The sequence below is a fragment of the Suncus etruscus genome, chromosome 5 (assembly GCF_024139225.1).
Source record: "Suncus etruscus isolate mSunEtr1 chromosome 5, mSunEtr1.pri.cur, whole genome shotgun sequence".
Classification (NCBI taxonomy): Eukaryota; Metazoa; Chordata; class Mammalia; order Eulipotyphla; family Soricidae; genus Suncus; species Suncus etruscus.
This window is the reverse complement of record NC_064852.1, coordinates 7755556-7775625: the sequence shown is the minus strand read 5'-3', so window position 1 is coordinate 7775625 and position 20070 is coordinate 7755556. Positions and strand designations below refer to the sequence as shown.

The window sequence follows — 20070 nt, the reverse complement described above, 5'->3', positions numbered from 1 at the left end:
GAGTGTATTAATGCCTGGCTTGGAACTCTCCCAAATACCTAGCTAAAATTGGTGGCTCCTCCACTGTGGTGCTGTCCAAATCCCTAATACCATTGATAAAGAAGGGGGGCAGTTGTAGAGCACAGGACAGAGGATCCCAGCATCTGAAAGATCTGTAGTTCACCTATTAAGCAGTTGACCATAAATCCATCTCTATGCTGCCTTTTAGGTGCCAGAGAGATAATATAGTGGGTAGGGCAATTGCTTTGCATGGAGTCAACATAGATTTAACCTACAGCACCTCATATGGTCCTCCATGCTCACCAGTAGTGAGCCCTGCGTGCGGAGCCAGGCATAAGCCCTGGCAACCCCCAAATGGAAAAACATAAAAAAGAGAAGCTTAGCATCATCACCTTGGGGGTGTTTCAAGAATTAATAAATTAATGCATACAGTGACCTTACAATAATGTCTCACCTGCGAAAGAAGCTTAAAAGATTATACTTTAATTACTAACATATTTTTCATGTGAAGCTGCTTACTAAAAACAAATTTGCATACATGTTAAAGAAAAACAAGCCACATTGGGGTTTGATAAATATGTTGCATCTTTAGGGTCTCAGTTCCCTCCTCTATAAAGTAAAGGGGTTTAAGTAATGGTCTACAACAGTCTTTTCAGATCAAATCTTTTTTTTTTTTACAAAGTAATAAAAACTTATTTAGTAAGAAGGAAGTAGTCATGTAATTTGCAGGTCAACTTGCTCTGGCTACCCATGTCATCAACTTTGACTCGCATGGGATGTCAGGATTTGAACCACTGTCTGCCCTGGATCAGCTGCGTGCAAGGCAAACTCCCCACTGCTGTGCTCATCTCTGGCCCATTTATCTTGTAACTTGAAAACTTAGAAAACAATTCACTTAACAATTCCTTTTCAGTCATTCACCACCCCTCTCCGAAGAATAGTATTCAGAATTCCCTCAGACAGTTCCTTCTAGAACAAGCTTTCTTCTTTTGTCCCAGGCAGTCCCAGTGGGTTCACCTTTGCAGGCTCTGGAACTAGGACAGGTGGTAAGACGTGTGAGTGCTTCTTCATTGGGACAGATCAAATCTTAGACATATCTATTTTTCTTTGGAAAGTAAAATAAGGATTAGCCAGAACTCCTATAAATGATATTTTTCTAGATCTTGACCTTCACTTCTTCTGACAAACCTTCTTTAAAATGTCACACTTGTATCATTTGATAAGTGCATATATCTGGGATCCATTCAAAATCATGGTGACTCCAGTGACAACCATTCCTCTATGGGAAGATCTCTTTTATATCATAAGCAACTTTTAACACCTCTATTACTCTATACTTAAATTTTCTTCTTGTATATCTTCTTGGAATCCTTCTCATAAAACTGTCTTGAAAAACCTCAAGATTTCCAGTGTTGCTCATAATAAGTGTTGTCCTAATTGTTTTTAATACAAATATGCATTTCTTAAAAGTATTTCTTATCACTTTTCATAATAAAACCCAGTTTAAAAACACCACCTTGAATTTTTTTTAATATAATTTTTATTTTGATCATAGTGGCTTACATATTGTTGACAATAATATTTTAGGTACATATTTACATAAAATCAGGGGGGCTTTCCATCCCCAAATTGTCCTCCCTAACCCTCCGTTTTTGTCCTACCTCCCATTTCCTCTTCCTTCACCCTCAGGGCGGTTAGAATATATGGTCCCCTCTGTATCTAACCTACTACTTAGTAGTCTTGCATCAGTTTGGTCTTGCTGCCTCCCTTATTTCCCCCTGTAAGTGGGGGCAGGGCTAGCTAGTTCAAGTTACGTGGTTTTGCCTGAAAAAGAGAAAGTAAATAATCTGGGGTAAGGGTCTAATACCCCGAAAATGGGTAAAATCCTTCTAGAGGTTCTCATCATCAATTTGGGAAGTGAATGAGAACAAGAAGGTGAAACACTCCACCAGTACCAAAAAACACCACCTTGAATTTAAATGATGGTCGTACCCTTTCTAAATCCAATGCCCTGTGTTCCATGAAACCTTATCTTGCCCTTAGATTAATGCCCTTAGATTAATGCCCTGTGTTCCATGAAACCTTATCTTGCCCTTAGATTAATTTCAGAGGCATTATTGGCACCTTTCTAGAACCTTATTAACCTTATGGAGCACATGCTGAAATCTCAGGTCTAGAGGGAGTATATGGATTTATATTTTATCAGGGAGAAATCATTTATCATGTTCTACTTCTTGCAACTTTTATTTATTCCTCTTTTTCTTTTGGGGCTACATAGGGCTGTATGACAAGTGTTCTTATACCTCACGTGACCAAGGATGGGCCGTGGGTATTCACACCATCAGTGACCAAGGCAGCAGAGAACCACGCTACTTTTTTTCCTTGAAGACTGACCGAGCCCGACAAGTGACTACCATCTATGCCCACCGCAGCTACCTCCCGGGCCAGTGGGTGTATCTGACTGCCACCTATGATGGGCAGACGATGAAACTTTATGTGAATGGTGCCCAAGTGGCCACCTCTGGAGAGCAGGTGGGTGGCATCTTCAGTCCACTCACCCAGAAGTGTAAAGTACTCATGTTGGGGGGCAGCGCTCTGAACCACAACTTCCGGGGCTCCATTGAGCGCTTCAACCTATGGAAGGTAGCCAGGACTCAGCAGGAAGTACTGCTGGACATGGAGATCCAGGGCCTCCACCCTCCACTACCTCAGCTCCTTCTCCAGGAGAACTGGGACAATGTGAAGCGTTTCTGGTCCCCCATGAAAGATGGACACAGCCCACAGGTGGAAGCCAGTAGTGCCCATGGCTCTTTGCTGGACACTTACTTAGAGCCTCCTCTCTGTGGGCAGACGTTGTGTGACAACCCTGAAGTCATTGACAGCTACAACCAGCTGCCACACTTCCGCCGACCCAAGGTGGTGCGCTATCGTGTCGTTAACTTGTATGAGGATGGCCGGGAGAATCCTACTGTGAGCCGGCAGCAGATTGACTTCCAGCACCAGCAGCTGACCGAAGCCTTCCAGCACTACAACATCTCTTGGGAGCTGGAGGTGCTGGACGTGATCAATTCTTCCCTGCGTCGCCGTCTCATCCTGGCCAACTGCGACATCAGCAAGATTGGGGATGGAAGGTGTGACCCTGAGTGCAACCATACCCTCACCGGCCATGATGGTGGGGACTGTCGCCGCCTGCGCCACTCAGCCTATATGAAGAAGCAACTGAACGGGGTGTGTGACATGGATTGCAACTATGAAAAGCTCGACTTTGATAATGGAGAGTGCTGTAATCCTGAAATCACTGATGTCACCAAGACCTGCTTTGATCCCGACTCTCCACACAGGTAAGACCATAGGCAACAGATGCCTTGCTGGGTAGGCAAGGTCTGGGTATCCCTGAAGGATTTCACATAACAGCCTATGAATTTGAGAGATCAAATGACTCTCAAGTCTGGTGGAACCATAGTCAATTAGAGCCTGTGAGGGAAATATTGCATACTTTTTTAGTCAGGAAAGCTCGGACAAGAGCTCTGTCTAAATGAGTGACAAGAGTTGAGGGGTAACTGCTGTCCTACCATTGTGATGGAGGTGCAGAAGAGCTGTGTGGCTCTTGATTTTATGAGTTAAGATAAATCAACAGATAAACGGCTAAAGAAACTGTGGTACATATACACAATGGGATATTATGCAGCCGTCAGGAGGGTTGAAGTCATGAAATTTTCCTATACATGAATGGAATCTGTTATACTGAGTCAAAAAAAAAAGTCAGAGGGAAAAAAAGAGAGATAGACACAGAATAGTGTCACTCATTTATGGGTTTTAAGAAAAAGAAAAGGCATTATTGAAATAATTCCCAGAGATGAGGGCTGGAAGGACCAGCTCACGATATGAAGCTCATCACAAGGAATGGTAAGTACAGTTAGAGAAATAACTACTACTATTGAAAACAATGTCAATGAGTGAAGGAATTAGAAAGACTGTCTTGAATACAGGCAGGCGGGGAAGGAGTTGGGGGCATTGGTGATGGAAATATTGCACTAGTGAAGGGGTGTTCTTTTTATGACTGAAACCCAAACTACAATCATGTTTGTAATCATGGTGCTTAAAATTATTTTACATAAAAATAGATAAGGGGCTTGAGCGATACCACAGCAGTAGGGCATTTGCCTTGCATGCAGCTGATCCAGGATGGACCTTGCTCTGTTCAATCCCTGGTGTACCATATGGTCCCCCACACCAGGAGCGATTTCTAAGCACATAGCCAGGAGTAACCCCCTGAGTGCCACTGCATGTGCCCCACCAAACAAACAAACAAGCAAACAAAAATATAAATAAACCTTAAAACCCATTCCTGGTTTCATTTACCCTATTCAGAGTACAAAGTGGTCACACAGAGCTAGTGATTCCATATGGGCCAGAACAATATGGGAGACTCCTATTGTGGTGCATATTTTTGCTTGTCAGTGTTATTAAACTGGGGTCATAGACCTTGACTACGGTCCTTGCTCTGTTCTTCCCTTGATTTCTATGACCACATGGAGCTATTTCCTTATCAGTCAAATGAGAAGTTTAGGGGCACCTATTTGAACAATTTTCTCTGAGGGTTTATTGAGAGAGAAACTAGACTCCATGCATTTTACTGATGTAGAATTAGTCTACAATTGTAGATGTAGAATTTTCATGACCACCTTTAAATTTTTAGTACCACTACTATTTGACTTTCTGTAATCATTCTTCACATTCACCATTTTCCCCCTCCTTTAACTTCCACAAATGTAACTGAATTTAGGGGGTTAGACTCTCCTATAGCCTCTTACAGTGGTGAGATGGAATGAATTCTCTGTACTATATATAACTACTACTATACAAGTTTACAGGCACCTAGAATTTCTTGTAAGCAGATAAAGCTAAAATGTATGGTCTTCACAAAAACAGTACAGTACCATACAGGCCCTTAGTGCCAAGGCCTTATGATGAAATGCTGCTCTGGCCTGTGATACTTGGATAATGGTTATAGATCTTCAGAGCCACGGCCTGACAATTATATGCAAGAGGGGATCTCCACAACTACATTCAGTAATGCACAGGGGACCAGGTGTGTCTGGGTATTGGTTGTTTTAATACCTGTGTTCTCTCTCAGACCCCCTAGTGATGTTTTTGATTACCTTTTCTTTTAGTTTCCTGCTAAATGGTAAGAAATATATATAATGTTTATATAATGTACAAAAATACTTACTCATTGACTATGTTATTAGTAAGGTTAGTTAGTAGTATGTTATTAGTTAAGTTAGTACTATTATACTATTAGTTAGTAGTATGTTATTAGTAAGGTTTAGTATGTTATTAGTAAGGTTTTCAGTCAATAGCAGGCTCATAGGAGTTAAGTTTGGGGGGAAATCAAAATATATACATGGATTTATGATTCTGGAAGCACCCTGGGTTCTGAACTCCCACATTGTTCACTTGTCACTTTTGCGGTGCATGACACAGCTTCTAGAGGAAAAAAATGTAAACATACCAAGTATCATCTGGTCTCTTAGATTTGATTTGGGGGAGCAAAAGGGGAATTTATGATGACGAGAAGTTCATCTGCTTCAGGGAAGAAGACAGCAAGGGGACCTTCTGTATCATCCCGTGGAAATGGCCCACACAGTTCCTGCTGTCCACTAACCACTCTAATCAACAGTCCTGAAGGGAAAGCCAAAGGTTAACCCAAGGTTGAGCCACTTAAGATGGCATCTAGAGAAATATGTTTCTCAAGAGAAACAGCTAATATTCACTTTCCTGTTTTCTTGGATTCATGCAGAAATTTTCTATTCTCTTGAGCATGCAGGGACCTGGACTTGCTAATGGCTCCAGTGCATTTGTCTACAGTTGCAGGTTTTCTGCTGACATTTCTCTTTAAAACTCTTGCAAAGGATCAAGGGCTTCCTATACACAGACATAATATCTCCATGCAAAGGTCTGAAGATGCTGGAAGGAGAATGTCATGCCTGGCAGTGAGCCAGCCAGCATGTTAGCTCAGCTGCCTGGCACCAGGCAGATCGCTGGACTGTCACCTTGGCTCAGAGGTGTGAGAGTTACCATAAGTAAAGAAAGTGCGTGCCAAACCTTCCAGGTCATCAGGCACTTTCATCTCTGCTTACATTTGAGATTTGGCATAATTTGGTCAAGAAGACAAGACAGGGAATAGCATTTGCATTTGACTGATGGCAAGTAAAATGACTTAACCAAAGTCAGGAAATTTTAGTTCAAGAAACTAATTTCTCTGAGTCATAAATGCAAGTCTTCTGAAATTACTGCAGTGCATGCTCCACTGAACTATACTCCTAGGAGGACAACATGGACTAAGGCAAAATGAACATGAGAAAGGGCAAGTGGGTCATACATAGCAGGAAGTTGTTCACCCATTTGAATATTCTCTCATTCATTCATTTGACAAATGCTTATTCAGTGTCTACCAAATTCTAGGAAAGTGAATACCCTTAGGCACTATTTTACTGAAGGAAATCCAGAAAGAATAAAAACCCAAGGTTACTTAGCTAATAAACAGAAAGACCACATTTGAGCCAAGTCTATTGACTACACAGTTCTCACTCAGGAGTATTTAAAATAATAAAAAAAAAAACAGTTAAAACATATTGGTGTGTGACAAGATAGGGAGAAGCTTGCAGAGAGTGATTGGAACAAACCCAAGGGCAGCTGGTCTTTGTTGCAATCCTTGGGCTGTTGTAGATGGGCCATGGGGCCCCAGTCTCCAGACACCCTCCAATAGCACGCAGCATTGGCAATCTCCACTAAACTCCTTTTTCCTGAGTCATGGGACTGTATGTCCGGAATGTCATTGAGTGGTCAGTCAGATGCAGTATTATGACCACTTTCACCAGAGACTGTTGTTGATTAGGAAATCTGTGTGCCCTGGGATGAGACCCATAGACAGGGGCATCATCTCATGATGGAACTGTGGCTAATAGGATCTGACTGAATCAGCTCTGCTGTGTGTAGAGAGAAACCTGGTGAAGTGTATAGAGAACATTTTTGGTTTGTGACAGTTAAAAAAATGGGAAGGTAGTGAAAGAAATTGAGGGATGAAGGAAAGGAAAGGAAAAGGAAGGGAGTTAGGTAAGAAGAAAGGAAAGTATCATTAATAGGCAAAAGTGAAAATTATATTGATATTATTCAAGGTAAATTTTATTTTTTATATTTTATTTAAACACCTTGATTACATACATGATTGTGTTTGGGTTTCAGTCATGTAAAAAACACCACCCATCACCAGTGCAACATTTCCATCACCAATGTCCCAAATCTCCCTCCTCCCCACCTGAACCCTGCCTGTACTTTAGACAGGCTTTCTATTGCCCTCATACATTCTCTTTATTAGGATAGTTCAAAACGTAGTTATTTTTCTAACTAAACTCATGCCTATTTGTGGTGAGCTTCATGAGGTGAGCTGTAACTTCCAGCTCTTTTCTTTTTTGTGTCTGAAAGTTATTATTGCAAGAATGTCTTTCATTTTTCTTAAAACCCATAGATGAGTGAGACCATTCTGTATTTCTCTCTCTCTCGCTCTGACTTATTTCACTCAGCATAATAGAGTCCGTGTACATCCATGTATAGGAACATTTCATGACTTCATCTCTCCTGACAGCTGCATAATATTCCATTGTGTATATGTACCACAGTTTCTTTAGCCATTCATCTGTTGAAGAGTATCTTGGTTGTTTCCAGAGTCTTGCTATGGTAAATAGTGCTGCAATGAATATAGGTGTAAGAAAGGGATTTTTTATTGTATTTTTGTGTTCCTAGGGTATATTCCTAGGAGTGGTATAGCTGGATCGTATGGGAGCTCGATTTCCAGTTTTTGGAGGAATCTCCATATCGCTTTCCATAAAGGTTGGACTAGACGCCATTCCTACCAGCAGTGGATAAGAATTCCTTTCTCTCCACATCCCCGCCAACACTGCTTGTTCTCATTCTTTGTGATGTGTGCCAATCTCTGTGGTGTGAGGTGGTACCTCATAGTTGTTTTGATTTGCATCTCCTGATGATTAGTGATGTGGAACATTTTTTCATGTGTCTTTTGGCCATTTGTATTTCTTCTTTGTCAAAGTGTCTTTCTATTTCTTCTCCCTGTTTTTTGATGGGATTAGTTTTTTTTTTCATGTAAAGTTCTGTCAGTGCCTTGTGTATTTTAATAAGGAGTTGAACTTAATTCTTATTTAGAGAGTAACCTCTCTTTTTGTAGAAAAAAGCAATGAAAACACCATTTAAATGATAATTTCTTCCTTTATGATGTAATACCAAATCATGTTGTTTTCTCTCCCCTCTATATATTGTCAAACAAAAACATTTTTGTAATATACAGCAAAATACAATTGGCATGACATCAGTAAACCCAAGAATGGTGGGTTTATTCTCTAAAATTTTTTAAATGGTAACATTCCACATTTATGTTTTTGGACCATAGACTCAGAGGATACATTTGCTACTTGGAGTAGCAGGGGTTACTGCATATAGTTCTGACAATGTCTGACCACTCCCCTTAAGTCCACCTACAGTAAGGTGCCTGGGAACTTTAGAACATACTATCTGAGAAGTGTCTTTTCTTTACATTTTATTTTTTATTTCACTTTATTTTATTTGGTTTTTGGTCCACATCTGGTGATGCTCAGGGATTACTTTGGCTCTGCACTCAGAAATGGCTCCTGGCTAGGGAACCATATGGGATGCCGGGACCAAATCCAGGTCCATACTGGGTCAGCTGTGTGCAAGGCAAATGCTCTGCCATTGTGCTATCGCTCTGACCCCTTCTTTACACTTTAAACTTCTTCCTTTGTCATCAGACTTAATGCTTCTGAGACCGTGTTCTTAGGTATTCATATATTGCTGGAGAAAATTCAGCAGAGGACTCCCTCTCTCCCTCCTTCCATCCATCCCTCCCTCTCCCCTCCCTCCCTCATTTCATCCTTCATTCCCTCCTTCCTTCCTTCCTTCCCTCACTCCCTCCTTCCTTCCTTTTCTCCCTCCCTCCCCTCCTTTCTTCCTTCCCATCCTCTCTCCCCATTCTTCTTCCTTCCTTTCTTCCTCCTTCCTCTCCCTCCCACCTCCTTTCCTCCTTCATCCTTCCCTCCCTCCTTCCATTCTTTCCTCCCTCCTTCCTTCGTCCTTCCTTTCTATCCTCTCTCCTCCCTCCTTTCTTCACCTTCCCTCCCTCCCTCCCTCCTTCCTTTCTTCCCTCCTTCCTCCTTCACTCCCTCCCTTCTTCCTTCCTTCATTCTCTTTCATTCCTCTTCCCTCCCTAACCCCTACCTCCTTCCTCTTTTCCCTCTCTCCTTTCTTCCTTCCTTCCCTCTCTTTTCCTCCTCTCTCCTTCCTTTTTACCTCTCTCTCCATCCTTCCTTCCCTTCCTCTCTCCCTATATTCTTCCCTCCTTCCTTTCCTCCTCCCTTCCTCTTTCCCTCTTCCCTTCTTCCCTTCTTTTCTTCCTTCCTTCTTTCTTTCCTTCCTCCCTCCCTTACTTCCTCCTTTCCTCCCTCCCTCCCTCCCTCCCTCCCTCTCTTCCTTCCTTCCTTCCTTCCTTCCTTCCTTCCTTCCTTCCTTCCTTCCTTCCTTCCTTCCTTCCTTCCTTCCTCCTTCTTTCCAATTTTAATAAAAATAAATCTTAGTGGCTCAGAAGAGAGATCCATAGAGTGGTTTAAGATCCACATAAAACACATCAATACCATCTGCGCTGTGTTGGATGGGAAGTAGTAGCTGTGTGGGGAAAAAAACCTTTTTATTTAACTTGTCCATTGACAAGACAACCCAGGTGAACCTGGCCATTTTTTACAGTGCTGGAGGAGAACTGTTGGGCTGAACTTTATAGCCAATAGAGATATTTAAAACCAAGCAATAAACACGTCACATACCTTTTTATAAATAAAGTAATAATGTGGATATTAGTAGAAAGTTCCAGTATCAGAATATCCATGGTCAGTTGACATTCTACATACTGCACTGTGAGAGGATATTGCAAAAATAAAAAAAGCCCTTATGGTTCCTGTTTTAGGATCTCCAAGCTGGAATTAGCACTGTAGATATATTTTAAATTATACCTAACATGAATATCTATTTAAAAAGAATATAGCATATATATGCTATATATAAATAATATATATTGTTTAATACTCATGAAAGAGAGTTTTCTCTGTATGTTTCCTTTTCATTATTTGGGGGGATTGGGAAGTTTGGAACCACACCTAGGAGTGTAAAGCAAGCACTTGAACTCCTGAACTATTTCATCTCTTTCTCCATCTACTTCTTTGCTTCCTAGTCCTCTTCTGTTTTCTCCATATCTTTTTCTTTTCTCCTCTTCCTCTTACTCCTCCTTCTCTTCCTCTTCCTCTTCTTCTTCCTCTTCTTCTTTCTTCTTCCTCTTCTTCCTTCTTCTTCTTCCTCCTCCTCCTCCTCCTCCTCCTCCTCCTCCTCCTCCTCCTCCTCCTTCTTCTTCTTCTTCTTCTTCTTCTTCTTCTTCTTCTTCTTCTTCTTCTTCTTCTTCTTCTTCTTCTTCTTCTTCTTCTTCTTCTTCTTCTCCTCCTCCTTCTCCTCCTTCTTTTTCTTCTTCTTCTTCCTCATCTTCTATATGGCCTTCTTCCTTTTTAAAACATTGCTGTATGTCTTTAGAAGTTATACACACCTTAATCTTGGCATTTGGCGCCTTTTCTTCAGTTTTGCTACCTGTGTACCACCCCCTAACTCTTTATGAAAAACTATTGCAAAATTAGCATTTATTTATTGGAATATCTCCTTTTCTAGGACGACCTTACATAATGTATACTTCCTTCTCCTTAGTGCTCTCTACTTCTGTAAAATGTACAGAACATCAGACACTCTTTGCTGAAGGAGCAGTAGAAAGATACACTCTTTTCTTTCTGCATCTCCTAAAGAGGTTGACAATGGCTCAGCCCATGGCAGTGGGCATAGATCTGAGTTGATGATAAAACTTGGGGGTTTCATTTCTTAGTCTCAGGGCATTTGAAACTCAGGGAAATTTGAAACTACAACATTTTTCTCTGGTATGGGCCTTTTCTTATCTATTTGGCATATTGAAATTTTAATTCCAAAGTTACCATAATAAATGCAATAATGATCCAATATATAATATATATATTGGAAGTGCTTTTTGTGGGAGGGTACATAAATAGCATTGTATTATAGACATTCAAAAAGATGAAATGGAAGCTAATTGTTTTTAAATTGGATAAGTTACTCCAATTTCCAGTGAACCAAACTGATGATAAGGTTTATATGAGCACTAAGGAGAAGTAGTGGTTTGGGGAAGTTAGGAGAGTTTTTGATGGACAAGATATACAAGTAGTATTTTTTTTAATTTTTATTTAAACACCATGTTATTTTTGTACTGCAGTTTTATCTTTCCACAGATAAAGTTGTTCATGATTGAGTTACAGTCATACACTACACAACAACCTTCACCAGAGCACATTTCCCGCCACCAGTGTCCCCATTTTCTCTCCCATCCTCCATGATACCCTCTTCTCTCCCACTCACCTTCCCTTGTCTACCTCTGGGACAGGCATTTAGGTTTCTAGAAAAGTTCTGAGTGGGAGCAAAGGGGTGGGAGACAGGAAGGCGAAGGTGGCTTGGCTCTGGGTTCATTTGGTTCATGCAGGTAAATGCAATTTATTATTCAGATCATAGATATCCTACAGCAGGGAAAAATTCAACCATGCTTCAGCAGCTTCATAGTTATGCTTTCTTGGGAAAGTGCCCTAAATCTCCCTGCACCTCTTTTTCTACCAATACTGAAAGGGAATAATGATAATAGATGACTGCCTGCATCATAGAATTGTCTTGGAGAACATACAAAATCCCAGAAAAAGTTCTGGGAAGAGTTAACCAGCATAAAGATGAAAGCGGGCATTATATTTTTTTTTCAGTCACTTTGTTCATTCTTTTTCCAGTACTCATATAAGAGAATTGCTTGGAATTTGATAATCAGAATATCAGAGTTTATTTAACGTGACTAATATTCATTAAAGCAATAACAGGCGTCGGGCCTGGTGTAGTGGAAAAATGATGTGTGTTGGAGACTGACCAGAGTTTGAATCTTGATTCTACTTTTTATTAACTGTCTGACCTTGGCCCATTTCTTAAAAGGAACTGCTTATTTCTCATCGAGAAATTGGGTGAGAACAGCTGGGCAGTGGCATGTCAGGAGATGTGAGTGGAGTCATTTGTGTAAAACACTTGGCACCTTGTATGGCACAGAGTTGGTGCTGGGAAGATATTCTCGATCCTCCAAGTACAAATGGATTTGCCTTCTTTCTTGTGCATTGTTTGAAAGGGCCTTCTGCCTTCCCCCAGGCTCAGAGAAATGGCCCGGATGAAACTTCAGGACACAAAGTAAAGGCATTTACCCAGATTACTTGCATTCTTAAAATGCAGACTCCCCACCCCCCCCCCCTTGAAACTAGCCACAGACTTGGCGTTTTAAATAAAGACCACATAACTTATCTGAATCTCATTGAGCTTACAAAGAGAGCTTATTTTGAAAATGACCCAAATGTCTAAGTTTGTTGGGGGATGCTTTTACATGAAACAATTCCAGGCTGCCTTGAGTTTGAGATTGCTCTAAGGGGTATTAGGCAAGTTTTGTCCAAATTGTTTTGACATAGGACCCATCTGCCACCTCTATACATGTGACTTTGCTCCTTGATAATTGCTGAAGGGGGTGTGGGTGAACACAATATATGTTCACATCAGGGGCTTCAAAGAAGTACCCTGTGAGGACAGTTCTGTATCAATTCCGTCTAATAAGGACATAAGAACTGAAGGTTAGAGACATCCTATTTGCATCAAGCCATAGAATATTGCTATGAACTGAAACAAGTCTCCAATTTGTCCGAGGTTTGGTAAAATCCAGGTGAAAAGCAACACCAGAAATAATAATGGGGCTGATTTATAAAAGGTTTACAACTTTCTTACACCTAGGGAATGGCACCAATTTCCACCCTACCCCCAGGCCCACAGGGTAGTAACTACCATGGCAGATGAGTGGCTTTCCTTCTGCTTATGCCTTTGACCAGTGGTTGAAAAGCACTGACTAAGAGTATTGGCTGGATACCAAAGGGCACCTAGGGTATCTTTGAGCATAGCACCCAGTGTTGGTGAGCACTTAAAATGAACACATAAACACTGTAGATGTGTCTCACATGGAGATTTACGATTTTAGGGAACTGCTTACCTCTTATTTATATATTCCTTATTCCCACCCCTCTCTCAATTGTGAGAAACTTGGGACAAGTGTGGAGTTAGAGCCAGACTATTCAGTTTCTCTGAGACCTTTGAATCTGCTACTTACAGATTTTCATTCCTGCACATAAGTGTTTATTAATCTTTTCCCAGTCATGGCCTACTTAACCATGTCTACTTTATGTTACTTCCTTGTCCTAGTAGATGGTGCCCTCGTCTTATGTTCCTTTTCATGTGAGGTCAACTCCTTCTAAAAACCTGGGTCTCAAAAAAGGCTGCATAGCCCCTGGTTGAAAAACTACACTGCTCCAAGTTTCTGCACATGCCAAATACTAATACATTCATCTTCCTAAGAGAAAAGCACCCCAGCATGTGACGTTGATTCATTTCTAATACAGAGCTTAGATATATCTAACAATTGAGGGCAGAGATCACTGGGACTTTCTCCCACATCCTAAGGAAGGAGCTAGAAACTAAGAAGGTTGTGTTCCCATAAGCTCAGGAGCGTCCTGAGCAGTGTAAGATCCACTGAGGTCCTTGGTTTAGCAGACCTCACCTCTTAGTATTTTTTTTTTTGATAAAAGTTGAAAATCCTTCTTTGGATTTCCCAGGAAGGCTCTTCAACATGCTGAGGCCAACATAATCATTCTTTCACCCTTGTCCTATGTGCATTTCCAGCTCTGGAGGGAGTGCCCTGTATCCCTGGGAGGGTTCAGCAGGGTATATGTTATTTTTTTTTTCCATCCTGGCTTTGACTGTCTTACTATGTTACTTTCCACTGGTGACACTGAAGCCTCATGGTAGCCTCAATACTTGGTCAGATGCTTCCTAGAATAGGGATCAAAGAGATACCAAGGAGGGTGGGACTATAGGCTAAAGTACATTTTGAGGTAGTAAAACATGGCTTCTTGGGGTCCAAATCAATAGTAGTGCTATTAAAATAGGGTAGTTTGATCCCCTGCATCCCATATGCTTTTTGATTCTCCAAAATCCACCAGGAGTGATTTTGAACATAGAGTTTAAAGTAATCTCTGAGCATTGCCAGTTGTGGCCCCAAAACAAACAAAAACACAGGTTCCCAAATTGATGACTCCTTTGCTTGCAGGCAAACACTGAGTGACTTTTCCACTTCCTGAAAGGGAAGCACCACACCTCTAGTCTCATTTTCTGGAACCATCACACAAGGCCAGTCTCACTTTCTGGGATCTCCACTCTCTTTTTTCTACAAACCCAAACCTAGCATGTATGTTTTTTACTTATGAGTTTGTCTGCATCGCTAAGACAGGCTACCACATCCTACTAGTTTTGTCTTTGTGTTTGTCAAAAAAGAGCACTTTCTGTTTCTTCCCTTCCCTGCTTCTCTTCTCGTGTACAAGGTCGTTTTGTCAATGTAGGGTGAAGGAATGGTTCTCTTCATTGCAAATTTGGTGGTTGCAATTCCTGCCCACAGAGGGCAATGGTGACTACTGCACATCGGAGTGTCTCTGGCACTTACAGAGGTGTGGAAGAGAGACAAGCTCTTTCCCATGAGCATTCATGATAGAAAAACACAGCCTGTCTCTGTGGCTTGGCAAAGCATGAAGACGGAAGTGACTAGTTCTTTCCAGTAACTCCTAACCAGTGTGGCGTAAGGCTTCTCTTACTTCATATTCTTCATCTGCAAAATGGGGAGATTTAGATAGATGCTAAACATAAGATCTTGGCCGATCAGATCGTTTTCAAATTAGACATAGTGATCCTAATTCCAACCTTGTAGGGTAGAGGGAGATGGGGCTATGGGGGAAGAAATATTGAAAAGCGACAAGTTGTATCATACAGGAGTCACTGGGGATGTCTAGAGAAATAAGAGATAGTTCATACTGTCCAGGTCTTTGCTAGCTCCTAAATCTAATGGAGTAGGATATGTTCCGAATAGCAAGGAAGGAGCCATTATACTTTGTGTTAGGTTGAGAAAAAAAAATTGTACTCACATTACCTAAGTCTCAGCCAAGGCCTAATAACGATAGTCCCCACCTAGAGCAGACTACATGTCTGCTCTTTCGTTTTCCCCGAGGCCCCGAACGTGGCATCCTCTTTCCAAAAATCAATTTTAATGTGATTTTACTTTCGACTGTCTCACATGCGAGCTCATGCTTACTAGCATTGTTTCTTCATGCTTGAAGCTTGGACTTATCACATGACACTTGGAGTGCTCTTTAGCGAGTTCTCTAGCAGAAGATAACAAACTTTGAGAAGTTACTGAACTTCTTCAAGGTCATCCAGAGGGGGCTCCATCTAGTGCAAGGACAGTAGAGTTCTAAGTAAACAAATCTATTACTTGCTTAATGTTAGGTGAGGTGTAAGTGGTTCCAAGCTAACATCAGAATTTACTGTATTGACACACTTGGCAGTAATTGTGTTATTCTCTTTTGCTTAAATATCCTGTTCAGTAATATGAATTGTATGACTGAATCTTAATAAATTCTTGAAACTCTTGTAGGATACCAAGGTGAGATTTAGATATAAGGACGTGATGTTTTTATGCTCAGAAATAGTTTCTTTTTTTTCTGTTGTTTTGTTGTGTTTTGGGGGCCACATCCAGCAACACTCATGAGTTTTTTCTGACTCTGAGCTCAGAAATCAGTCCTGGCTCTGGGACCATATGGGATGCCAGGGATCAAATCCTGGTCCATCCTGGTCAACCACTTGCAAGGCAAATGCTCTACCACTCACTGTGCTACCATTCCGGTCCTGGAACATGATTTTTTATTGGGCTATATGTGTGTATATGCATATGTGTGCATGAAAATATCTTCTACATACAGGTGCAGAACTGAGTATGGAGGGAGATACAACAACAAACATTTCACAACACAGGTATCATTTTGCCTCCAGTAAATTCCCTGCAGGTGGATAAGTAAAGAGGTGAAGGAGGCTGCACAGTGCTGGAGAACTTGGGGGTGGGGACTTGAGTCACAGGCCTCAGTGTGACTTTGAAACTGTCTCCTAAAGGACAAATAATGTTAATCAAGAGAGCACAGCAGTGTTTGCCAGGAACCAGGTGTTCAGACAACTTTGCCTTCTGCCCTGGCAGACTCTTAAGTCATTTCTAAAAAAGAAAACTGAGAAAAATAGACGCTGGGCAGTGCCTTCGTAAGAAGGTTATTCATTTTTAAACAGTGTATTTTATTCTGAGAGCTTTTTGATTTTTTTTTTTCCTGCGTAATACCACTTGGGTATTATTAGAGTTGTGTGAGGGACGTCATAAATGTTGTGGGGAGAGGGGAAGCTGGGAAGGGTTCACCTTTCAAATGTTTTATTTACTCTCCAAAGGGAAAAATATTTTTGTTACCTTTTTAAAAAATAATCCGGTGAGACTCTTGACTCATCTTGCCTCACTGAATCAGTACTTTTTTCTCTCACCTAAATCCACAGGATTCTGCTTTCCACGCATTTCCTGGTCTCATTTAGGATCCTCTCTGGAAGAGAGCAGCAGGCCAGTAATTTTCAAAGGTTTGATTTTTTTCATGGGAACCAAAGGTGATAGCCCATGGGAATGAAATCTCCTACTGGACCTACAATTGAGATCAGCAATAAGGAGAGATTTGATGTAAAGTTTGCCAGACTAAATGCTTGAAAAATACTGCAAAAGACAATATCAAAACACAGACCCTTCATTTCATTGTTCTTACTCACATCTAAACCAAACAACTTCTATTGACAACATATTCATCTTTCTCAAATATTCTCCTAACCATGCCCCCCCCCCCTCACCTTTTAAAACCACACCTCACAATGTTCTGTGGTTAGTCCTGGCTCTCACCTGTGGAATCACTTCTTTCATTGCTCTGGCTACCATATGGGATGGCAGGCATTGATCCTGGATCAGTTGTATGTAGTTGTGTGTGTGACGCCAGCACCTTACAAGCTATACTAGCATTCTGGCCCCATAGCCATCCCTCTATCCTTAAGCCATTGCTAATGCCTTCTCTGCCACTTTCTTCCCTTTACAGTTCATCTTCCATATCCCTCTAGAGAGGAAGCTCTTTAGAAAATTAGGATCTTGGTTTCTTAATTCTATTCTTACCTGAAACTTTATTTAAACACCACGATTTGCTAAGTTGCTCATAATACGTCATTTCAGGTAGTCAATATTCCAACACCACTCTCACCACCAGGGTGACCATACCCCCACCATTGTTTACCTCCACTAATTTACCCAATGATGCCCCCCAGCATGCCCCATTAGCAGGCACAAAATAAGTTACCACGTACTGCTTGTTACAACATATATCTCTTAATGGTGTTATGAAGTTATTTTCTGAGGATCTGCTGAGCTGTTAGGTGCTTGTTAAGCCTTCTTTGTTTTTGATTTTGCTAATTGTGCTTAGTGGGTGTCTAGTCTACACAACTCTACCATCTAATTTTCTGTGTTCTTACTGAGTTTTCAGTACTGTGAACTTTGGAGATGTCATGTGGTCCCATACGCAGCTGCAGACTCCCACAGCTGTGCCATTAGGATGATTAAAATGCTCTCTAGCCTACCAGGTTTAGTGTAATGGCACCTTTTCTCCAAGCGGTCAGGACATGTCATTAAAACAAGTGGATATGGTATAGGAGGATGGAGCTCTGAGCCTTTCAATGAAGCTGTAACTGGGCCTGTCTCATTCCAAGAAGGCTCTGGTGATCTGGGCCTGGTGACCAGGCCTACTAGGTTCCAGGCAGTGGCAACTTCTCTCCTAGACTATGCATGGCTCTAGGCTGTTTAAATGTGAGCAGAAGAGGGTGTGGGTGAGTGGAGTGGTAGATCCTTCAACAGAAGAAAGACTTGGCCTGCCCCAGCTTGAGAAAGTTCCAGTGGAGCACTTTTTCTACCATAAAACTTGCCAGGTTATTTTTTAAAGCTTTCACACTGTAAAATCACCCCACATACCATAACTTCAACCCCAGGTGAATGAATGTGAAACACTGAAGCACAAGAAACAATGTAGATCAGGCTGAGGGTGAAGCATGTGTAGTCTGGCAGTATTCTACATATTATGGAGCTCACTGCCTGCTAGAACTATCATTTTTATTGAGTATAGAGATTACCCCTGGGTGGGGCAGTAAACCTATCCAGGCTTACAAATAAGCCAATCTTTGTTTTCGGTGAAACCAAGTTGTAAACAAACAGATACAAAAAAAAAAAATAAAATAGAGATAAACTTTATTTTAGGTAAAATAAGGTGTAACCCAACACACACTATTTCCTATCCTCTCTTATTCCCTTCTATATCTGTTATGGTCCTTTATGATCCCTTGTACTTTCTACCAAGGTGCTTCTTTGTAGGAAGAACGTGCTTTTTTTGTTCCAAGAATTTCATAATCACTACAACTCCACTCTACTCTTTTTGTATGTTTTTAAGACTTGGCTTTGTGGAAATCTACCACTTCTCCATTTTGCCCATACTTTGTCCAATGGCCATCCAAGATTTATCATTCCTGTAAAAATCTCACCACTTACTTTTATCCTGAAAACTCTTGTTGCTTGTGTTTCCATGGCAATACACCTCCTCTATCATAACACATCATGAGAGAGGCAAGAGATTAATAGTTGAGAATGTGGTTTGTAGTACCCAACAGATTAGGGTTTATATCCCACACCTGAGTAGAGAAAAGATCTTGGAGAGGTTGTGTCACCTCACTGAGTCCCTATATTTCACCTATATATTTTTATATTAATACCTAAGTTTTGTAAAATTTGAAATATATACCTGCCCAAAATGCTTCAGCAACACTAGAGAATAATCAGCTACCTTGATAGTGCTCTTATTAGTATTCATCTCATTATGCTGTGATTTTTCTCTTATTTGTCTCATTTCCTTCATAAAACTCTTTGCACTTTGATAGGGAGTATTTCTCCTTTAAATTTGTATGCATAGTTTATAGATGAAACCTGATAAAGTTTCATAATATGTTGGAACTGAATGTGTAAAAGGTGGAATGAGTGGTATACACAGAGAAAGGAAAAAGTAAAGAGAAGTAGGAGTAGGCATAAAACACTTAAAAAGAAAACCATTCATAAAGTAAATGAAATTTTTATCCATTTTCAGTTTATTTTGGTGCAATTCTATTTTTCTTAGATTGCCAGGTTTTGATGTAAAAGCTATTACTTGGGAAACCAATTGTTCAAGATTTTGAGAATTTAAAAAGCTGTCCAAATATTTTTTTTATCTCCTCACAAACAAAAATGATAGATTTAGGCATTTTTGACAATGAAACTAAACAGAAAAAATCAAGTGCAGATCATCAGGACCCTTGGGATAAAGTAAAAAAAAAAAAAAAAATGCCGGTTTTCGAACTGGTCACTGCTTAGAGAAAGCTTGTCATTTGCAACAAGGATATGGAGACAATCAGCATTCAGGGCTTTATCTTGCTTTAATGACTTGTCTAGAGTGACTTTGATCTTTATATTGGATAATCACTTTCAAATGGTCTAGTGTGTTCTGAAAACGGAATGGTGGTTAATGGGCTCGTGATTCTCTTTGGGAATGACAGGCCACAATCAAAATTTGGAAATAGGTAATATTGCAGGACTTGTTCTTTGAGTTGTAGAAAAAGGCTAAGTGCCTGTGAGGAAGAGACATGCCTTGGCATTTCTCAGTGATGGGAAGCAGGGTTCACTGATGAAAGAAGAAGCCACAGACATTGGGAATAGAGGCCAGTTTTTTCTAGGGTATAGAGACCAGTTTCTTCTAGGGTGAGGATTTCTCCATCCATGGGCCTTATGTGGCCCATGGAATCATTATGGTCTGTCCTGATTGTGATGAGACAGACATGTCCATGAATATTTCTCTTGGT

The 20070-nt window shown here is 40.8% G+C and overlaps 1 protein-coding gene and 1 non-coding gene across 2 annotated transcripts in view; one reads left to right on the top strand and one right to left on the bottom strand.

Moving 5' to 3' along the window:
• PAPPA (pappalysin 1) overlaps positions 1 to 20070 on the top strand; it is a 259858-nt gene that overhangs the window by 33477 nt on the left and 206311 nt on the right. The window contains exon 2 of the mRNA XM_049774233.1: positions 2279 to 3341. Coding sequence (XP_049630190.1) covers positions 2279 to 3341 — 1063 coding nt within the window. The remainder of the gene's footprint in view (positions 1 to 2278; positions 3342 to 20070) is intronic.
• LOC126009938 (small nucleolar RNA SNORD22) lies at positions 951 to 1076 on the bottom strand. The gene has a single exon (XR_007496096.1). It is a non-coding gene; the product is annotated as a small nucleolar RNA SNORD22 (small nucleolar RNA).